Here is a 21067-nt window from a genome sequence, read left to right on the forward strand (position 1 = left end):
AAGACGCTCCGCTCGCTACACAACATGTTCAACAACAAGGATTCGGTGAGTCAATAGGAAGCGGCCAGAAAGTACCGTTGTTCGAAGTCACATTTGCAATTAGAGTCTTGCAGAAAGAGGGAATAGTGTGTAGAAAGAAAACAATATCCCTAGAGTACACTGACGGGCAAATCCAAACCGCGCGATCCCAATGCCGCTGAATGACCCTGGTGATGATGATGATGATGGTCCCACCTCTTACCCCTTCAAAGGTTTGAGCTGGACGATTTATCTTTAAGATAATTATATATGAAATTTTACCCAGGTTAACAAACAAAATCGAACTGGTTTCAGTTACAGATATAAATTTCCTCTAGAGTTTACAGTTGCTTCACAGCGATATAAATGTGGGAAAACGCAGGCGTCCACCTCTTAGTTCAACTTTGTGTCCACCTAAAATATTCATAAGTATTACAAGCAATCAAGAGTTAATGAACAATCATCAAAGCATCCTATTACACTAGCAACCCCGCAATCTAATGCGATCATAATTGTCAGCAATGTCAGGAATGCTTACGAACCCCCAACATTTGCCAGAAAACTTACTACTAACTCAAGGTATCTTCCAAATAAGCTTCAAAATTTTATTTTTTTTAATCAAATTCTAAATTTAGTCCTCTATATCCGTAATACGAGCGCGAGGCTCAAACCTTTGTAGACAACTTTTTTTAAATTAATATACTACTATTGAATCAAATATTAAAAATCCATCATCACCAAGTACGGCGGAAAGCCAAAATATACCATATGTGCCAAAAGACCGGAATCCGACAAATCTGCCTATCGAGGATTTTTTGGTCTATTGAGCTCCATGGTATACAAGGATAATTAGAAGGCCAAGAACACCAAGCAACTCACAAACAGGATCAAAAGCTACATCCGGAAAATCGATGAGGCAGCCGTCCAACGGTCGTCTTCCAATATCATGACTAAGCGGCGACGCACGGCGGATCACGAACCCAAAATGCCATAATCCGCTAAGCTTAGTTTGAAGACTAAAGTTAACCCTTTGTATAAAATAAATCAGTTTAAACTTAACTTCACGGATGTTTTTTTCTTGACCCATTCTTTTCATTCTCATTTTTTAGTGCACACTTGTTATAAAACAGTTGTATAAGTGGGGTCTATCCGGTCACAATGTACGTTTGCTCCAGTACTTCTTTAGGCACCCAATGCTTTTAATTTACTACGATCAGAGTTTTTGAGGTCATTCTTAAAAATATATAGGAGATCTTCGTTTTTTTACGAACGACATTGTGCTCTTTGCTGTTGGGCATAGACCAGTCTCACTTCGCAGAATACTTCAGGTGGCTACCAACACCGTAAACGCATGGGTCAAATAAGTATGGTGGGGTAGGATATGCTTGGCCCCGTAACGTGGGTAGATCACCTTTTCGTGGTACGTTACGGGATGTAAGATCTACCACCGATTCCTAGTCCTGACTACTTCAAACTAGGCGAACAGGATTTTTCAGTAATCCAATGAACACATCTTAATCCTTGTTACTTTTTATGCCTTGTTGATAGTGAAAAGACTCGGCTTTGTCCACCGAGGATGATCGTGAAACAAGGAAAAACAGTCTTCATCTATTTGGTCCTAATCTTCTATTCGTTGTTCTCTAGTTAGTGGCTAAGACTACCCGAGCAAAGTCCAGCATCAAAATGACAGCAAATTGAAATCAAGTTTTGATATCAACATCAAACTGAAATTATAATTTAATTTCAGTTTACGCAATTGACAAATTTGATAACAAATTTTGTTTTCATTTTGCTGTACATTTGCTCTTCAAAAATATGTTGTTGCGGGTTTGTTTTCATTGCCTTAGCATAACATCAAATTGAATACATGTTTTGTTATCAACAGAAAAATTGATATCAAATTAAGTTTTCAGTTTGCTTTCACTGATAGCTGAAATAGTTTTCGATGTGATGTCACAGGAAGATTTGTTTGCTCTCAATTTTGATATTTTAACCGTTAAAACGACCACAACGACAGCATCCTGAGTAATCATTATCAGCGAAATCACAACATCAAATTTAGATTTCAATTTGATCTCAGACTTTGCTCGGGTAGGGTTCTGATGCATGGTCATTATCGGTGTCATACCTTGATTTTGATGCTAAGGAATCCAGGAATCCAATTTTGACTAACAAAGGGGCGCGCCTTTGGAGGGTGTTTCAACACTCCGAAGGGTATAAATAGCGAGACCTTTCAATTAGAGTCGGATCCTTGCGATAAACGCAAGAGTGGCAACTGTAAAAAAAAATCGAATACTTCATCATTTCTCAATAGTGATGGAGTAATACGACACGAGATATACTACAATAGATCAATTTTCTGTTCGCAGTAGTGTTAGGTTCCGAACAGAGGAAAAAAAATGGATGTGCCTGTAAATAGCAACTTCTGACATATTAGCAATAGCTGAAAATCGGGTCCTGATTAACCTTCCAAATTTTAAACACATTTGGTAAGAAACTGACTTGGCATAACCATTTGCAGTTTATATGGAAATTACTATGGGAAAGTCAAACTTTTTGTTCATTGCATTTTTGTACAGCGCTGTTAAAAAGTTTAATAGCTATTCTTATGAAAAAAAAAAATCAGCTACAACTTCACAGAAAATCATTTTTCAGCCAGACGTCAAATTAAATAGTTATTAGTTGTTTAAGAGATTGATAATCTAATGGCATGATCATGCAGCTGTTTTGTGGGCAACACTGTATTCTGCAGTGTGACATAGTAACCATGATTGTTGTGCTCTATTCTACATGTCATAAGACATGAGCGACATGAATCATTATTAACTTTTGTTCCTTACATTCAATCGAAAAGTAATATTTGTCAAAGTTGTAGCTTAGAAGCACAGTTATTAAGAGCAGAGTGAACTGGTGTATTTTGAGATAGATATGAACAAAACAGTTGGTTTTCCGATATTAATTTCCGTATAAACTTCATAACGTTTGTGACAAGGCTGTTTCGTAATGAATTAGTTCAACGAATGGGAGACAAATCATGACCCAATTTGGAACCGTTTGAACATCGTTCAAATTTTGCATCAGTCTACTGGTTCACCCTGGTGCCCATCATGTCTGTACAATACTAGTTTTTTTTTTTTAAAAAGAAATCAATAAAGCTATTAAATTGGGTCAGTTGATTAAATTTAATAAGAAACAAACAACGAGCATAAATCATATTGTTCTTTGTTCCGAGCATATTTTTTAAAACCACAGGACTTTCAGCACCAACTACTGATTGAAATGACTCACCTCATAGATTGGTAGGCAAATTGAATCGATAAATCCCACTTGCATAATTGGTAATTGGTCCTCTTTCTCGCGGTTCATAATGTCCTAAAAACCAAGAGAAAAAACATCCATTAGAGACCCAAATACAGCCACTTCTCCACCTCAGCAGAACTTACGATTGGAGTGATGTTCAGCTCCTGTCGTTCCATGTCGCCCTGTTCGAAAAACTCCGAACTCACCAGTTCGGCGACCCGTTTCTCGATTTCCCATGGCTTGGTGATGGCCGCCAGGTCACAAACGGTCATACTCATCGCTCGCAGCAGCGAGCGAGGTACCTCCGCTTGCCACACTTCAATCTGCGTATTTGGTTTCACTAGACTCAAAAATGGGCCACGTTTCCTGAGAGGTAAATACAAATTTGTTAACCTACACTTCGAACATGAGTTTAGTGCTGTTTGTGTCACCTAAAGTACACCGCCAGGTCGGTGGATAGGATCGCATCCTCTAATACTTTTATCACCCGGCTGTAGTCCTCGGAGGACATGTTCGATAGGATCTGGTTTCCGGGGCTGTTGATGATCATCAAGCACTGATCGAAGTGGTGATGCTCCATCGTCGATGTGGAGTACAGTTGAGCTAGGGGTGCTGAGGCTCTGTGGGAAGAGGAATTTCTCCGATTAGGATCAATCAAACTCGAGCCGGTAGCTGGCACAAACTTGATCTGGAAGGAATTGTTGGTCCCACGGTGGTCCAGATCATGGCACAGACAAGCGATGATCAACGCAAGGCACTCAATCTCGCCGAAGATCTTCCACCACTGCGTGGACGTCAGGATGGCAAACATCATCTGCGTAACGTTGAACGCGTGCCGCCAGTTGTGATAGGTGACGTTGCGATAGTTCTTCTTCACCGAACACAACCACCGGCAGAGAACTTCGTAGTCGATGTGAAACCTCTCGACCAGATCCAGATCCAGGAACATCCGCAGGCAAGCCTTCAACGTATCGTCGTCCTCCATGAAAAGGTCGTCGAATTTGAAATCATGCAGCTGGTAGAACGCTGCGGATGGAACTTTGAGTTGCTGAAGAATTAAAATAGTGGCAATTTGTGTTGGATTGGAAGGAACCGAGCAGGATGACTGATCTTACCCGTAACCGGCACGCGTCATCGATGGTGGCCGAGGCATGATAGCTGAGCACCTCCAGTGTGACGCTCTGCTTGGCCATTGCCACGATTGCTTTTTCGTACATATGGGTATTGTGGATGCCCATGCCGCAGAAGATGGCGAATGCTTCCACGAAGTTTTCGTCGTTTTTGGTAAAGGTCTGGAAAAATCTACGCTACAGTTTGATGAGAACTTACAACATTTCATGGGTACTTACAAGTTCGTCAAACTTGTTGATCAACTGTATTACTCCTATAATTTGACCTAGAGAATTCTTGATCGCCATACAGAGGATGGTTTTGTGCTGGAAGCTCTGCCCCTCGTCTACGCTGGGATCAAATCGATCGTCCTCGTAGGCGTTGCCGATATTCACCGTCTGGAACCAAGTGCATTGTTCTCATTCAGATTGACACGCAACATACATGTGGATGAACATCAGTTACCTCTCCGGTTGTGGCCACATAGCCGGTGATGCCTATGTTGATGGGAAAACGGGACTCGAACGGACTGGTCCGCGCATCACCCTCGTCCTCGCTGAGATCATTTGCTTCAAAATCGAACACACGCGAGAAGCTTCCCTTGGATGCCTCGTGCACTAGTAGGATCTAAATCGTCGGAAATTACTCAAATAAGCTGGAGTGAAATTTTTCTAAGCGAGTTCTGCAGATACTCACTTGAACTCTTTGGCATTGAATTAAGCTCTGCATGTGGGTCAATATTCGGAACACCATATGCTCGATTGTGCTCTGCTCCTCGAAAATCATTCGCGCCAAATCCAGCAGAACCTGGTTCCGTTTTACTTCCAGCTGGGACTTTTCGTACAGTTGAGCGTTTCGCAGCCCGATGCCACAGAACTGCAGATAGGACGCAAATACCTAGAATCGGAGAAAATTGAAAAATGAAATCATAATAATATCCTGGTAACTCAATATCCTCCGGATAATTCAAACTGCACGGTATCGCTCCCGGTCGGGATGCTGCATTGCTTTTACGAGTTGGATGCTCTCCATCTCCATCATACCGATATTGCATCAATTTTACCATAAAAGCAAACAATGTTTGCATTGTGCTAAAAATAGTAACAAGCCACCCCCGAAACACTCTCACCCTATTCTATGCTGCTACACATTACAGATTCAATTTTCAACCTTTTTTGAATCCATTCTCGTGTGATGTCCCATGGATCGAATGAGCAAACGAAATTTCGTTCGACATTTCTGAAATATTAAAAGTAGATCAAATGGTGGCATCTGCGGACACACAGTGGACGGATTTTTTTTCTGGTGCTGACCCTTTTCCACTCACGTAGTTCGAAAGGTGACGGGTGTTATTAAAATTGGATTCGTCATATTTTTGTGCGTATCGCGAAGCGGTAAATAGCGTTAAAAGATTTTCGGTGTTCGATTAAAAATGCAACATATACGCAGAGCCGACCAGTTACATGCTGTTTTATTCATGCAAGTGGCAAGCAGTTTTGATGTTTTATTTTTAATTAAGACCAATTGGCTTGTGGAAATGCATTCACGGTGCTGTGGCTACCATAAAACATGAATAAAATAGGCGGAATGTGATTGGCTGGTATGAACATTTCGCACTTTCATTCCGTACGTCACATTTAAAGGGACGCTTTGTTAATGTTGGTTGGTATTGCAAAATTAAACAGAAATACATTGAATTGGTTTATGACCAGAATTTAAGTACTGCCTTTGTAACTTTGATTCAAAAGCTTCACCGTCTGGTTTTCATCAGTTTCAATATCAATGCAATTGATAAAAATATCTCAGTCATACAAAATATTGATCTTGATAGCACAAAATGATATGCATTTGCACGATATTTAAGAGGCAAAATATCAAGAAATAATATCTGAAATTTGTATCATCTCTATTGGTTCTCTGTGTTATTACAGTTGATCTGGCTATTACGGAGTAGCATTCGCAGGCGGTCAATCATGCTCGTGCTCATGCTCACGCAATTATGGCTTTAAAATCGGTATTTCTTCGGCATTGTTTTCATTTGAGTTTTAAATTGCATTGTGTACAATCTTCAGCAAAGTTGCGTTAATTTATGCAATTAAAAACTTGTCCAAACATATAATGTTATTACAATCTCGAATGAAAGTGTTGTTGAAGAAATACCGATTTAAAAGCCATAATTAAACTGAAAATCTTGATGTTTTTAACTCCTATGCAATACTCCACAACTTCCCTTCGAGTATTTTTACTTCAAAATGTTCATCGCGGTATTAGTTTTTGAAAATATTTGCCACATTTTGAGATTTGACTTATGTAAAATATCATGTTTTTAACGCGGAGAGCGACACATCTAAATCTCAATTATAGATGCTCAAAAAATCTTACACTAACGAATCAATCTTCGAACAATCTTCTTTCATTTATCGCATCTTCTCGCATCTACTTGCAGAAAATCTTCAGAATCGTCATCAATCTTCTTTCTGTCTACTCAGCATGCGCGCAGTTAGCGGTTCCTGTGGTGTAGTGGTAAGCGTGATGACCTCTCACCCCAGCAGGCCTGGGTTCAATCCCAGTCGGCGCCGACGGGATGTTCTGAGGCAAAACATCTCTGATCACGCCTTCCTTCGGAGTAACCGGAAGGAAGTAAAGCCGTTGGTCCCCGGTTCATGAGTTGATGGGTCGATAGGTAGGGTCCAGGTGTGGGAGCTGCCTTCCTGGCGTCGCACACTGGGGCACATCAGTGATTTTCTCGGAAAAAATTAATAACTTTTGAACAAAGCATCCAATCAGAATACTGTCTTGAGTAAAGTTGTTTGTTTTAGTTAAGCGCTTCTTTTGAATAAATTAATTAGTTCGCAACTTGGTCGTAGAGATGGCGCGCGAATCTAACTTTTGAATAAAGCATCCTAGACGTATGGTGTTTTCAACAAAGTTTTTTATCTATTAAAATGAAGACATAAAACTTCCATAATCTTTAGTTTCGGAGATATAGGGTGTATTGAAAAATATGATGCCAACATTCTTATTTGTAATTTTTTTGTATATTTTCATATGTTTGCTCTGGTTTCTGCATTTATTCCAACGAAAACAAACTAGGTGCAAATTTTCATTGCACTATTTGTGGAATTTATAGTGGTTTTAGTGAAATATTCTCGAAAAACATTATATTTTGCCTCTATTTTAGGTGGGTGGGATTCTCGTAGGGGCAGCTAAGGGCAGCTGGACTTTGTCTCTTTTGCTAGCTCATGTCATTGTCTAACATATACCAGAAAAGTGAAGACATGATATTCGATGATTTTTTTTAATTTCACCTTTTGTAAGCCGTTACAAATATCTCTACTAATAAGGAAACCTGTCAGTTATGTATACTTTTTATTCGTTTGCAAAAGCAGTAATGGTTTAAAGATTAAACTATCTCTTAAGTTGAAGTATTTAAAAATCAGTTGTCCTTAATTGTCACTATTTGTCAAATGAATCCGGTGGTTGTAATAATGCCAATACCTCGCTAATTTTTTTTTTATTAATTGGGCTGAATTTTTCTTTGGTCTTTTTCGCAGACTTGTTATTAATGGATCTGGTTGTAAAAATAGTTTGATGTGCTTGTGTGATCTATTATCTTTACTAAAATTAATTTTGAGACATGCATGTTGAGCATATGGCATAGAATAAACAACTGTTGAAAATTTACATTGAAGGTGAATCCATTATTGCTCAACACCGGAAATTGATCACTGAACTGAGACGAGAAAAAAATTCACGCATATGGATACCAACTACTGAAACATTGACGCACATTAATTATTGCTCAACACCGGTCTCTTCGAAAAAGTAATCGATAATTGTACGTTGTACACGATCACGTTGGCACGGCAGCACACAGCTTGTACGATGATGTCACATATACAACTTTACCTGGATAATGCAGCTGATTGAGCTGACGTATACATGGTGGAAAGGGACGGATAATCGTGTGGTAAGCAGAGAGTCAAAAGCAGATGATAGCATCAAAAACATGGCCGCCAGCCAGGCCCCTGGTTCGCTGGCAGCTCATAATAAGTAAACAATCTCAATATTCAGCACAGCATTTAAAAATGGTGACATGTCAAAAATTTATATAATGTTTTTCATTATGTGAAACAGTTCATTTCAATGTAAAGGATGTTTTTATCGGTATATATAAAGTGAAATTTAAAAAAATCATCGAATATCATATCTTCAGTTTTCTGGTATATGTTAGACAATGACATGAGCTAGCAAAAGAGACAAAGTCCAGTTGCCCTTAGCTGCCCTTTCGAGAATCCCACCCACCTAAAATAGAGGCAAAATATCATGTTTTTCGAGAATATTTCACTAAAACCACTATAAATTCCACAAATAGTTCAATGAAAATTCGCACCTAGTTTGTTTTCGTTGGAATAAATGCGGAAACCAGAGCAAACATATGAAAATATACAAAAAAAATTACAAATAAGAATTTTGGCATCATATTTTTCAATACACCCTATATCTCCGAAACTAAAGATTATGAAAGTTTTATGTCTTCTGCAACTTTCCTTCATTTTAATAGATAAAAAACTTTGTTGAAAACACCATACGTCTAGGATGCTTTATTCAAAAGTTAGATTCGCGCGCCATCTCTACGACCAAGTTGCGAACTAATTGATTTATTCAGAAGAAGCGCTTCACTAATACAAACAACTTTACCCAAGACAGTATTCTGATTGGATGCTTTGTTCAAAAGTTATTATTTTTTCCGAGAAAATCACTGATCTACCCCAGTGTGCGTCGCTTCGTCGTGACTGTAAGCAGTTCGTCACACAGTGTATCCCCTGCCAAAAATCAAAAACACAGCGATATAACAAGACGCCATTTTCCAGGATCCCAACACCTGAAAGCCGATTCGCTCACATCCACATGGATCTGATCGGCCCGCTCCCACCGTCGGAAGGTAATATGTATTGCTTGACCATCATCGACAAATTCACCCGATGGCCTGAAGTCTTCCCACTACCGAACATGACGGCACTCACCTTAGCTCGTACCTTCATCAACGGCTGGATCGCACGGTTCGGGGTGTCTACAAACGTGACAACAGATTGTGGTAGGCAGTTCGAATCTGAACTGTTTGGCACACTGACAAGACTGCTCGGAATCACACACTTGCGTACAACCCCGTATCACCCCCAAGCCAACGGTCAGATCGAGCGAACACATCGTCAGCTCAAAACAGCGATCAGCTGCCATCAACACTCTCGTTGGACCGAAGTTCTTCCCATCGTGCTCCTCGGAATACGCTCGTCATTGAAAGAGGATCTACAAGCAACCGCAGCTGAGCTTACCTTCGGTCACAGGAGTGGAACTTTGGATCAGAAAGTGGCTCCACTTGTCATTTGCGAACACTAGCGCACCTAGCGGTAGAAGGCATCTTCTGCCTGCAGTTAAGATAGGCAGCATGCTATGATAGTGTGAGTGCACATAGAAAGCCCTGTGGAACGCTACCACAACACATCGCTTGTTGAGCAGAAAAACGAACACTTTTTGATTCACCGATTTGTTTGCACTTCTCCTTCTGTTCTGTGCTTCGGTACATCGCTTCGGTTGCCCGGCGAATTTTTCATCTCGGGTGATAGTAACAAGCCGACACCCGAATTCGTAACTGATTTGTAAGCCACCATGTCAACGTTGCGACCAACACCAACCAGCAATCACTCTACAAGGAAAACTACCTTCGTGCAGAAACACTTGTCCACGTGCAGCCATGCTTTGTGAAGGTAGGAACAATCAAACCACCTCTTTCGCAGCCGTACGATGAACCATACCCAGTGATCCGTTGGAAAAAAAAGGTTTTCGTTGTGGATATAAAGGGTAAACCCACGGCGATTTCAATCGATCGTCTGAAGGCTGATTTCAAGCAGGCAGATCAACCGACCACCGATACCGACGCACAACAGCAAACAGTTACTATGACGGAGCCAACTACCTACCGAACACGATCTGGACGCCGCGTGAAGATCCCTTGCCGCTATTGGTAAATCTATGGGGGTGTAGTGTGGCGTATCAAATCAGTTATGTAACTTGTATTTCCACAAACACTACATCATACACTATCCATTCGTCTCACGACACCCGATCTTTGTTAATATAATTTTAGTATAGTATAGACAACCAAACGCGATAGTTTACTATCTGTCCGAAAGAACCCCCACTAAAACCGTCGGCCTACGTTCCTACAGTATCTTACTCCCAGTCGTTGGGGATAATGAAACATTGCAGTTCATTTTCGACAAAACTGCAAATTTAGGATTGAACCAAATCAATCACATTAAGAACCAACTAAATTGCTATTTAGACTTCTTGCTTACGAAGATTTCTGTGTGACCGAACCATTAAACCCATTGTGAAAAAACGAAGCGTTTCACTTAGCAATTGAATATTCTTTATTTGTGCACGAATACATCAATGAATACAAATTAGCAGACTACGAAAAAATCAAACATAAATTAAACACCGTCAATTGGCAAATAATTCTAAGGAATGAAGGAAATGTCGAAACTGCTGTAGACATATTTTATCAAATTTTATCAGGATTAATTTCGGAAGAAATACCTTTAAAGAAAAAAAGACGCTTCAGAAGCACTATAAATCCAGTCTAGTATAACAGAGAAATAAAACAAATTAAAAAAATCGAAAACAGAAAATACATAAACATTACAAAAAAAAACACAATAATAGTGAAAATTTGGCTATCTATTTGGACATATGCGATCAACTGGATTAAGCCATCAGTAATGCATTTGAAGAATTTAATCCAAAACTGAACTTGAAATAAAGTCCAGTCCAAAGAACTTCTTCGATTGCGTAAAAACCAAATTAAAATCTGACAATTTTCCATCAATAATGCATCTTGATGAACGTGTCGGGGATAGCTCGGAAAATATTGTAATCTTTTTGCAATTTTTTTGACGTAGGACTACGTCTGTGATTTCTATATGGGGGTACACTTTGTGAAAACTGAAAATGGAACATGTAACAAAATGATGAAAGATTTTGAACGTTAATAACTCAGCTGCCCCTGGACCAATTTCAATAATTTTACCACCCATTACCTGCGACAAGCGATTTCCCCAAAACAGATTTCAAAGTTGAATTCCATCCGGTCTTACCAAACGGTGTTTACCCGAGCAAAGTCTGAGATCAAATTGAAATCTAAATTTGATGTTGTGATTTCGCTGATAATGATTGCTCAAGTTGCTGTCGTTTTGACCGTTTTAACGGTTAAAATATCAAAATTGAGAGCAAACAAATCTTCCTGTGACATCACATTGAAAACTATTTCTGCTATCAGTGAAAGCAAACTGAAAATTAAATTTGTTATCAATTTTTCCGGTTGATAACAAAACACGTAATCAATTTTATTATGCTAAGGCAATGAAAACAAACCCGCAACAACATATTTTTGAAGAAAAAATGTACAGCAACATGAAAACAAAATTTGATATCAAATTTGTCAATTGCGTAAACTGAAATCAAATCATGATCTCAGTTTGATGTTGATATCAAAACTTGATTTCAATTTGCTGTCATTTTGATGCTGGACTTTGCTCGAGTAGTGAGTGGTGGTGTTCTCCAGGACACAACAGAAAGCTCCCCGCAAGCAGCTAGCTATCAAGACTGGCCTCAACCGCTGATCGGATTCAGTTCCATTCACCGTGTGTGGTGGTGTGTTGTCGTCGGCATCAGCAGCAGTGCTTCCGGCGCGTGGCGTTGAACATTGTTCTCCAGTACACAACGAAAGACTGCTAGCAAGCAGTGAGCTGCAGCCCACATGTGCATGCATAGAAGGAGGAAGAAACCGCAACCGTCATTGATCGGAATCAGTAGCTCTTCGTGAGTCACTGTGGGCCATCTATGCCAAGCGTGAAACCATCATTCCAAACAACATACAGCTCACCAGACTCATATGTGTTTAACACCCTAATAGCTAAGCATTACTCAACCATCACGACAAAACGACCACCATAAATTTGTAAAAGAGTATTTTTGGACGTTTGTCAAGGTCATCAATCGTATGACAGTTCCTAAATCAAGATAGAACTGGAATTAGGGCGTAAAAGCTTTCGTAAACAATGACTTCTTTCGATGATGTCTTGAAAGTTATGTCTCGCCCACGCAAATCAACATCACCATCAGGTAGAGTAAGACTTCCCCTACCCGACGGTAATGTCGACGTACGTGGGTGTTCCTTGAGTTCCTAAAAATCATCGAGAGAAGTCATTGTTTACAAAAGCTGATACGCCTATTTCCAGCTCTATCTAGATATGTTTAAATCTAACAAACCATGTTCTTGAAGGCAAAATTGGGGTCGCGGCCTGAAAGTGGTCTGTACGCCAATCGAATAGATTTTTTCTACGATTCTGTTAAAATTAAGACTTTATCATTTTTCAAAATGTCACTATTGAAAATTGCACGAATGTGCAACTGTTGCTATGATAATTAAAATTATCACCGATTGCCTGCGAAAAGCGATTTCCCTAACACAGATTTCAAAGTTGAATTCCATCCGGTCTCACCAAACGGTGTTTATTCAATCACCGCGTGGTGAGTTGTGGTGTTCTCCAGTACACAACGAAAGGCTGCCTGCAAGCAGCGAACTGCAGCCCACATGAGCATCCATAGAAGGAGGAAGAAGCCGCACCGCTTTTGATCGCAATCAGTAGCTCTTCGTGAGTCACTGTGGGCCATCTATGTCAAGCGCGTCATACTAAAGAGTATATACAGAGAGAACCCCGCTCAAATTCCTATTCCTACACAAAACACAAACTCCTGCTGCAGTTAACAAAAAAGATTTTTTTTTTTATATCTTTATTAAGGAGACGTCACCATTATGTACAACCCCATAAGGCTGTCCCTTGTAGTTTTTCAAGAAATCAAGACCGCGATTATTTTGCATTTTATCCAGAATTTTCAAGACACATTGGTGTCAATCAACTTCAATAATTTGGCAGGCTTCAAAGAATTTAGACACCTCAAAAAGTCCTGGACCGGACGGAATTCCTCCAGTATTTTTAAAGAGTCTAGCAATGGAACTCACTACTACATTGTTTTGGCTTTTAAATATGTCACTGGAATCCGGAACCTTTCCAAAAATATGGAAAAGCTCATTTTAGAACCTATTTTCAAATCTGGTCGGAAGCTGACGTACGTAATTATCGTGGAATAGCCATTATCTCTTGAATTCCAAAGCTTTTCGAGGCAATTGTAAATGAAAAGTTATTCCTTCAAAAAAAAAAAAAAAAAAAAATACTGACATGGCTTCATTAAAGGACGTTCGACCTCGACAAATTATAGACAATACATTAAATGCAATGGATAATGAAAACCACGTAGAAGTCCTCTATACGGCCTTTAGCAAGGCATTTAACCGAATTGACATATCAATGCTACTCCTCAAATTGAAAAAAAAAAAATGAATCGAGCCAGGACTCCTGAAATGGCTTGAATCATATTAAACTAACCGCCAACAAATAATTAAATTCAATGGAAAGAAATCGACCTCAATTCAAGTCACCTCAGGAGTCCCTCAAGGCTCTCATTTGGGACCTCTTCTTTATATTCTGTATGTAAAAGACATTTCCTTCATTCTCAAAAAAAAAAATGCTTATCTATGCCGATGAATTCTGTAAAAATTCCATTTTAGTAGCAGTAATGCTACCTAAGTCGAAATTTCCGTTAGAACTATTTTTACTAGTATTTTGATTTTTACTCGCACCATTTACTCGCTGAACATTGTTTGCAGCGAGGTGAGCAGGTATAGATGAAGAATTAGTAGCAGGGGTGATATTTGTACCTGTAGAATTTGTTCGTCGCTGACCGTTGTTAAAAGCAGAGGAATTTGTACCAGGTCGGGAACGTGGAGTGTTTCCTACCTGTCGCTTAGAACGAGATTGTAGGATCGCTTTGCGAGTCGTGACCCCATCCCTGGCACTTACGGCACTGGATGAGGTTTTGGAAATGTCCTCAAGTGTTCCCACTTTACTCGGACATGGAGCATAAGGCTACATAGCTTTTTCCAAGGCCTTAAGGTTGTTTAGTTCACTAGACTTGAAGTGAACTAAATTAAAATCATTAGAAATCCCGTTGCATGAATCGCCAGGACGGGATTTAATTTTCATTTTGATTACTTGGAGTGGCACAACTCCAAGTAATTTTTCCAGTTCAACTTTGATCTGATCCAGGGATTCACCACTGGGCAGACCTTTCATGACAACCTTGAACATTCGTTCAGTTTTGGTGTCGTAAGTAAACAATTTGTGCTGCTTCTCAGTAAGATACTTGAGAAGACGTTTGAATCCGTCCAAGGTTTCAGCCAATACACGGCATTCACCCCGGCCGCCAATTTACAGGGAAAACTTGAATTTCAAGAAGTTCAAAAGTTCCGTGCGAAGAGCACGGAAATCGGAAGTGGTTATCACAATAGGGGGAATCTTTTCATTTTTGGCATTAAGCCGGGAAAGTTAACTAGATTTTTTCCTGAATGATGGATCATTCTCATCATCCATGACCAAATCAAATTGATTGCTCAAATTAATTTCGTCAGAAGGGAGATCAAGAGATTGCCCTTTCCTTTTGCGCTTAGGCGCCATAGTGGCAGTAAAACATTTATCCAAATCGACTTCCAAGCGGATTACTATAAGAATCCGATAGATCAAAGAAGAAATTAATCGATTTCCAAGCAGGATCACCTTGAGTAGGGTCCAAACAAGGATCGAAGCGAGGATCGAAGAGGAATAAGAGTCGAACAAGGTAGAAAATGTACAGGTATATTGAGCTGTCAAAAATATCAAGATTCAACATGACCGAATTTTAGCACAAACGTGAATGATTGCCCGTATCAATTATGCAAAGCTTCATGAAAATCGTATATAGTCGTGTCATAAATTCTATTTTTTTGCCTGGAACTGCTCACCGATTAACCAAACAGACGAACCAGCCTACGGCTGAAAGTCTCTAGAATAAAGGCAAAACAAAAAAAAAAATACCACCACTCAACTTACCTTCTCATCGGCCACGGAAAAGCGCTGGTCTCCGTGCTTGTTGATAACCTGGGCAACCCCGACCACATCGCCGGACGCGTCCTTGATGGGCATGCAGAGCAGTGCCTTTGTACGGTAACCAGTTTGAACGTCGATTTCCCGGTTGAACCGTCCATCCTGGTCGTCATTGATCCGACGGGAGCGCATATGAAATGAAATTAATACTTTTTTTTTAATGGATTATTCGATTGACGGCGAGTAAAAATGTTATTAAATTTTGGTAGGTTCAATTTTGATCAATTCAAGTATTAACCGCCTATTTAGAGAATATTAGCGTTTGGTGTCAGATTATTTGACAACCGCAGCTTTAATAGCATGCTACGGCTGTCAGTTTCTTTTAAAAAGTTTCCCTGAAATGGTAATATTTCTTACTAATGGGTCGGACGGCGGATGGGTGTTTTCATGTTAGCGCCTTCTAATTGAATGCACGACGCCATCGAAATTTTCCCGGAGCTATGACAAGACAAATGATCGACGTCTAATTTGGCAATGAAATATTCCGTCCGAAGTGGGAAGGGACAGACTGCGAACTGCGACGCAACAGGCTTGTTTTTGTTTGTCTTGGGAAGGATAAGCCATAGTAGCTTTCACTAGGATGATTTTGCATTCTGCTACGCTTGGTTGAACAAATGATGCCGCATATATCAATTTTTGTTAAATTGGTTTCACGAGAGGGGCTGTTAGCAGTTTAGAAGCGCATTGAAAAAAAAACAAAAGGTTTTGTATTTGTGGTGCAATATCTATGAAGCAACGAAAAATGGATCCCCAGTGGGAGTGTTGAAGAAGTGCGATGAATTTTACATGAAATTTCATTTCGTCTGTCCCCACATAAAAAATATATAGCATGTTTCAGTGTCACAGTAGTACAGGAAAATGACAGCTGAAGCTTACATGATAAATTATGCAGCTAGTTGCTGATAGTTGTAGGCAAGTTTAGTGCTAATGGGAGCTGTTTTCGTCTAACTAACACCGTAACAGAATAGATGAGAGAGAGAGAGAAAGCTGAGTCAGGTGCCCTTTCCGAAATACAACCATCAGAACCATGTTATGAAGTTGGGAAAGCCGGCTTATAATTCAACTTTTTAATCTCGTTAAATATAACGTTTTCCGTTCCCTTTCGGCACCGACAAAGCTCACCAAGCTTGCACCCACTGTTTCGGAACAAAAGTACTCGGCTATCATCCTTTCCATTGGGTGCGTTTTCAGTCGGTAGGGCGTTGTAAGTTAATAAACAGTTTATAAAATTAAGAAATTCTGCTTTCCGCAACAAGATACGCTTCTGAACAAATTGTCGTCGCAGGGAAATCGGATCCAGAACGTAGTGAAGCGCAGCAAGATGAGCTGCTTTTAATTTTTGACTGGAAACACAACTCACCCCCTACCACCCTCATTATCTCCATCGGTGGCTAATCTTCAGTCAACTGCTGACAACATCGAAGAGCAGGTTCGGGTTCCAGCCTGTCTCTTGGCCCAGACTAATTACTTTTATTGTCTTCGCTCAAAGTGGCGTAGCTGCTGATTATACCTTCAACGCCGGTTTCCTGGGCTGTGTTTGCAAAATGAGGCGATTGTTTTAATTTTTCACGGAAGGTGGCGGAGGCCTTTGAAAAATGATCCAATTAGCAAAAAAGTTGGCGCTTAGAGAAAATTCCGGGAAAATCTCTTCATCAATTTTGCACAAAATAATAACACTGCTACATTTCGTTGAAAATACTAGAATATTCAACAGCACATAAACCGAGCACAAATGAACTTCTTCTACCGACATTGCTTTCTTTACAAGCATGGTGTTTTATGAGCACTCGAAAAAAAAAAACTGAAAAACTCCTCGCATGTACTCACCTGGTAAGCATCCGGTATGTTGACGGGTTCTCCGCTTTCGGCCACGTGGCCCGCGATTCCCATTCCCCACGCCACCTTCACCTCGTCCTGCTGTTCCATCTCCTCCAGCGTGCTGCTCGAGCAGACGTCGAATAATTTAGATACTAAACATCTGTGGGTGGAGGAAAACAAAGAGCGGGATTTATAAAAGGAACATAATCACATTCAAGCACAGTAACAATAGCAACAGTGTTCAAAGTTCAACACACATCAAAGACAAAGCAAAAAGTGTCCAAGGCACGACCGCATTGTTGACGTAGAACTACGGCTGTCCATAAACTACGTATACAGTTAAGGGGGGGTTGAGAATTATCCACGGCCCATACAAATTTTAAAAAAATGTTTGGACAATTGTCTACGCAATGGGGGGGGGGGGCAAGAATAAAAAAAAGCTGTCTACGTAGTTAATGAAATGAACAATTCATTTTAATTTGGTATTCGAATAAATCCTCAAATTAAGGTTCCAAATATACTTTTGCCTATATAAATTAATAAATGATCCATAAAAATTATAAAATTATCAAATAAAAAAAAACCTTACCCATAAACACATTACGAATGATCCATAGAAAGTTCAAAAATGAACATAAATTAATTAAATTGATCCATAGATTTTCAATTTTGCGCACTTAAAAATAAAGGAATGATCCAAAAAAAAAAAATGGGATTGAATCCACAATATTATGCTCAGTAAGCAAAATCGGCAGCTGCTAGGCCATCGAGCTTCTTTCATCACAGTGACTCACGATCGCTAAAGCCTGGTAACATAAAGCTATTCAAATGGAATCAATATTTCCCGGGTGCTCATCACGTTTTTATTTGGATTTATATAAACAGCAAAATTTGATAAAGCATGATTGATTTCAGCAATACATGTTGTTGTAAAAAAGGAGCGTCATTTTTTCTAAAGATACACAACTGGAAAACATCTCAGATGAAGAAAATAGATTGTGATTTAGATAAATTTTTGAAGCCCGAAATTTTAAATATTTTTATTGTCGCATTCCTAATTTTGAATATTGCAAGGCGAATGGGTAATTGGACAGAATATTATACAATGAATGAATAAACTCAGAAATTTTTATAATAAGAAAACAATAGGACTCTTCTGAAATCCTCTTCCACATAGGACTTTTGAGATCCAGGACAAAGATTGCTTTAATCATTTGAAAAATTTTACCGCCTTGCGATAGAAAACTTATCAAAACTCTAGGGCATTGCTATTTTTTTGGATCTAAATTTTATGTTTTGGATCTAACTTTTATGAAAAATTTGAAACAATTTTACCAAAACTTGTTTCATGCAGTTTGTTGTCTCGATTTTTTCTGCCACCTACTCGTATTGTTTATTTTCTGTCCTTGATAATCTTGCCTTGAATTCCGAATCTGTTCTACTGGATTAACGAACTGGACGCCTCAACACAAATGATAATTTGATAAACACTTGAAAGTAAATTAACAAATTTAAAGCAAACAAATCAGTGTCAATATTTCAACGGGGCGTAATTGCTTTGGTAAACAATGGCTTAGCCGTCGATTTCTCGCGAATAAAATCTCACACATGAAAATTAATGAAACCAAAAAATAGAAGAATGTTTCCTCTACCAGCTAGCATTGTTAATTTGGAGGGATGAGCTTTAATTTGCGAGAAATTGACGGTTATAGCCACTGTTTACAAAAGCAATAACGTCCAGGTTTGCAATTGCTCGTTACAGCTAAAATGTTATTTTTCGTAATTATGAAACAATGAAATACTATAATGATAATTTTTATTTGAAAGATGCAAGAAGAGGTGGTAAAGTTTGTGTATGACATATAAAATTTGTCAATTTTGCTTTCAGAAGGTCACAACTTGGGAGCTGCCTTCCTGGCACGTCGGTAGCATTGGTGGTCAGCACGGAAAACAAGATCGACGGAAAAAACAAACCAAAGGAAAAAAAAAACAAAAAAAAATTGAATACAATTTGACAAGCGCGTAAGTGGAAAATAATCAAAACAAATAAAAAAAAAACCCAAATTTATCCACCTATGGTGTGATCAGACCCTTCTTACTTATTCAAGTTTATTTATTTTATTGTCATTATCAGTGACCAAGCCCCCCAGCCCCGTGTCATCCAGTGACGTTACGCCACTGTCTGGGGGTACCCGGAATATATCCGGGTGTAGTCTATTTGGTGAGGCTACCAATCACCTTATCATCGTATTTTAATGTGATTTAATGGGTTTTAATTCAATTCATTTTCAAGCAACTTCTCCGGGGTACCCGGAACAAGTCCAAGTGTGTCCAATGTGGTCTGGAACACTTAACACGACTTGCATTGATCTTATTTTTGAATTCTGTAGTAATTTGATGTGTCGCATGATGGTGTTGATACGTTTTCCGTTAAATCCAGCGTGAAGACCCATATTCACCGGATCTTATTCCGGCCATATCTCCGGAACCGGTTCACCGATTCCAAAACCGTTCAATAGCGTTCAATGGGACCCCAAGACCTATCATTTGGCGCCGAGTTTGTCCAAATCGGTTGAGCGGTTGCTGAGAAACGTGAGCGCATTCACTTCGTTACATACACACACACATACACACATACACACGTACACACACACACACACACACATACATACATGTTCCGATCTCGTCGAGCTGAGTCGAATGGTATATGACACTCGGCCCTCCGGGCCTCGGATCGATAGTCGGGTTTTCAAGTGATATCTATACCCTTCTTTGTAAGAAGGGTAAAAACGATCAAAGCATGCACGCCTGTGGGTGAGATGAGGGATCGTGACTGAGAAAATAATTTCAACTCAGGAGTCTACTAAGGTGCAAAATGCGCAGTACAATGTTTTAGAATTTTGATCAAACATGTAGGGTTGCTCCATTTCTGGCCTATTAAGCACAACCCGCACTTAGTCTTCCTTTATCTCCCGCAGCTTAGCACCAAACGGAATGTTATTACACTGGAACCTCCATTTACGAACCAAAACGGGGGTTCGTAAATCGAATTAGTTCGTAAAAAAAAACCACGTTATTTGGGATTTACTTCGTAAAAAGAAAACTCGTTAACTTCGTAAAATGAGGTTTTTGCCAATATTGTCAAATACCCCACATATGGGTATTTTTGGAATCAGGGTGACGTATAGGGACCGGAAATCGATGTCTGAAGCCATTTTGAAATCCAAGATGGTGGCTTCCGGTTACAGAAAAACTTGGAAATTCTGTTAAATACCCCACAATATGGGTATTTTTGGAATCGGAGTGACGTGTAGGGATCGGAAATCGATGTCTGACGCCATTTTGAAATCCAAAATGGCGGCTTCCGGTTACAGGAAAACAGAAAAATACCGTTAAATACACGACAATATGGATATTTTTGGAATCGAGGTGACCTGTGAGAACCGGGAAACCATGACCGACGCCATTTCGAAATCCAAGATGGTGACATCCGGTTACAGAAACACTGGAAAATACTGTCAAATACTCCACAATATGGGTTTTTTGGAATCGGGGTGACTTATTAGGACTGAAAACCCATGTCTCACGCCATTTTTAAATTCAATATGGCGACTTCCCATTAAATAAAATATAAAAAGTAAATTTAAATAACCTGCAATATGGGTATTTTAAGAATCGGGGTGATGTGGTGGTATTCGCCAATTTTTCTGTAACTG

General features: G+C 39.5%; 1 protein-coding gene across 6 annotated transcripts in view; it reads right to left on the minus strand.

Moving 5' to 3' along the window:
- The window catches only part of Pde11 (Phosphodiesterase 11), a 439247-nt gene that overhangs the window by 8959 nt on the left and 409221 nt on the right, over window positions 1-21067 (minus strand). For all 6 annotated transcript variants that reach the window (XM_065233210.1, XM_065233208.1, XM_065233209.1 and 3 more), the window contains 10 exons: window positions 17361-17511; window positions 15480-15635; window positions 5125-5325; window positions 4894-5055; window positions 4668-4826; window positions 4434-4610; window positions 4002-4366; window positions 3750-3938; window positions 3462-3684; window positions 3307-3390 (listed from right to left, as the gene is read on the minus strand). In XM_065233210.1, the coding sequence (XP_065089282.1) occupies window positions 3307-3390; window positions 3462-3684; window positions 3750-3938; window positions 4002-4366; window positions 4434-4610; window positions 4668-4826; window positions 4894-5055; window positions 5125-5325; window positions 15480-15635; window positions 17361-17511 (1867 nt within the window). The remainder of the gene's footprint in view (window positions 1-3306; window positions 3391-3461; window positions 3685-3749; window positions 3939-4001; window positions 4367-4433; window positions 4611-4667; window positions 4827-4893; window positions 5056-5124; window positions 5326-15479; window positions 15636-17360; window positions 17512-21067) is intronic.

Source organism: Ochlerotatus camptorhynchus, unplaced genomic scaffold, assembly GCF_037179485.1.
Source record: "Ochlerotatus camptorhynchus isolate MF236.1 unplaced genomic scaffold, CSIRO-AGI_Acam_v1.1 ptg000392l, whole genome shotgun sequence".
Classification (NCBI taxonomy): Eukaryota; Metazoa; Arthropoda; class Insecta; order Diptera; family Culicidae; genus Ochlerotatus; species Ochlerotatus camptorhynchus.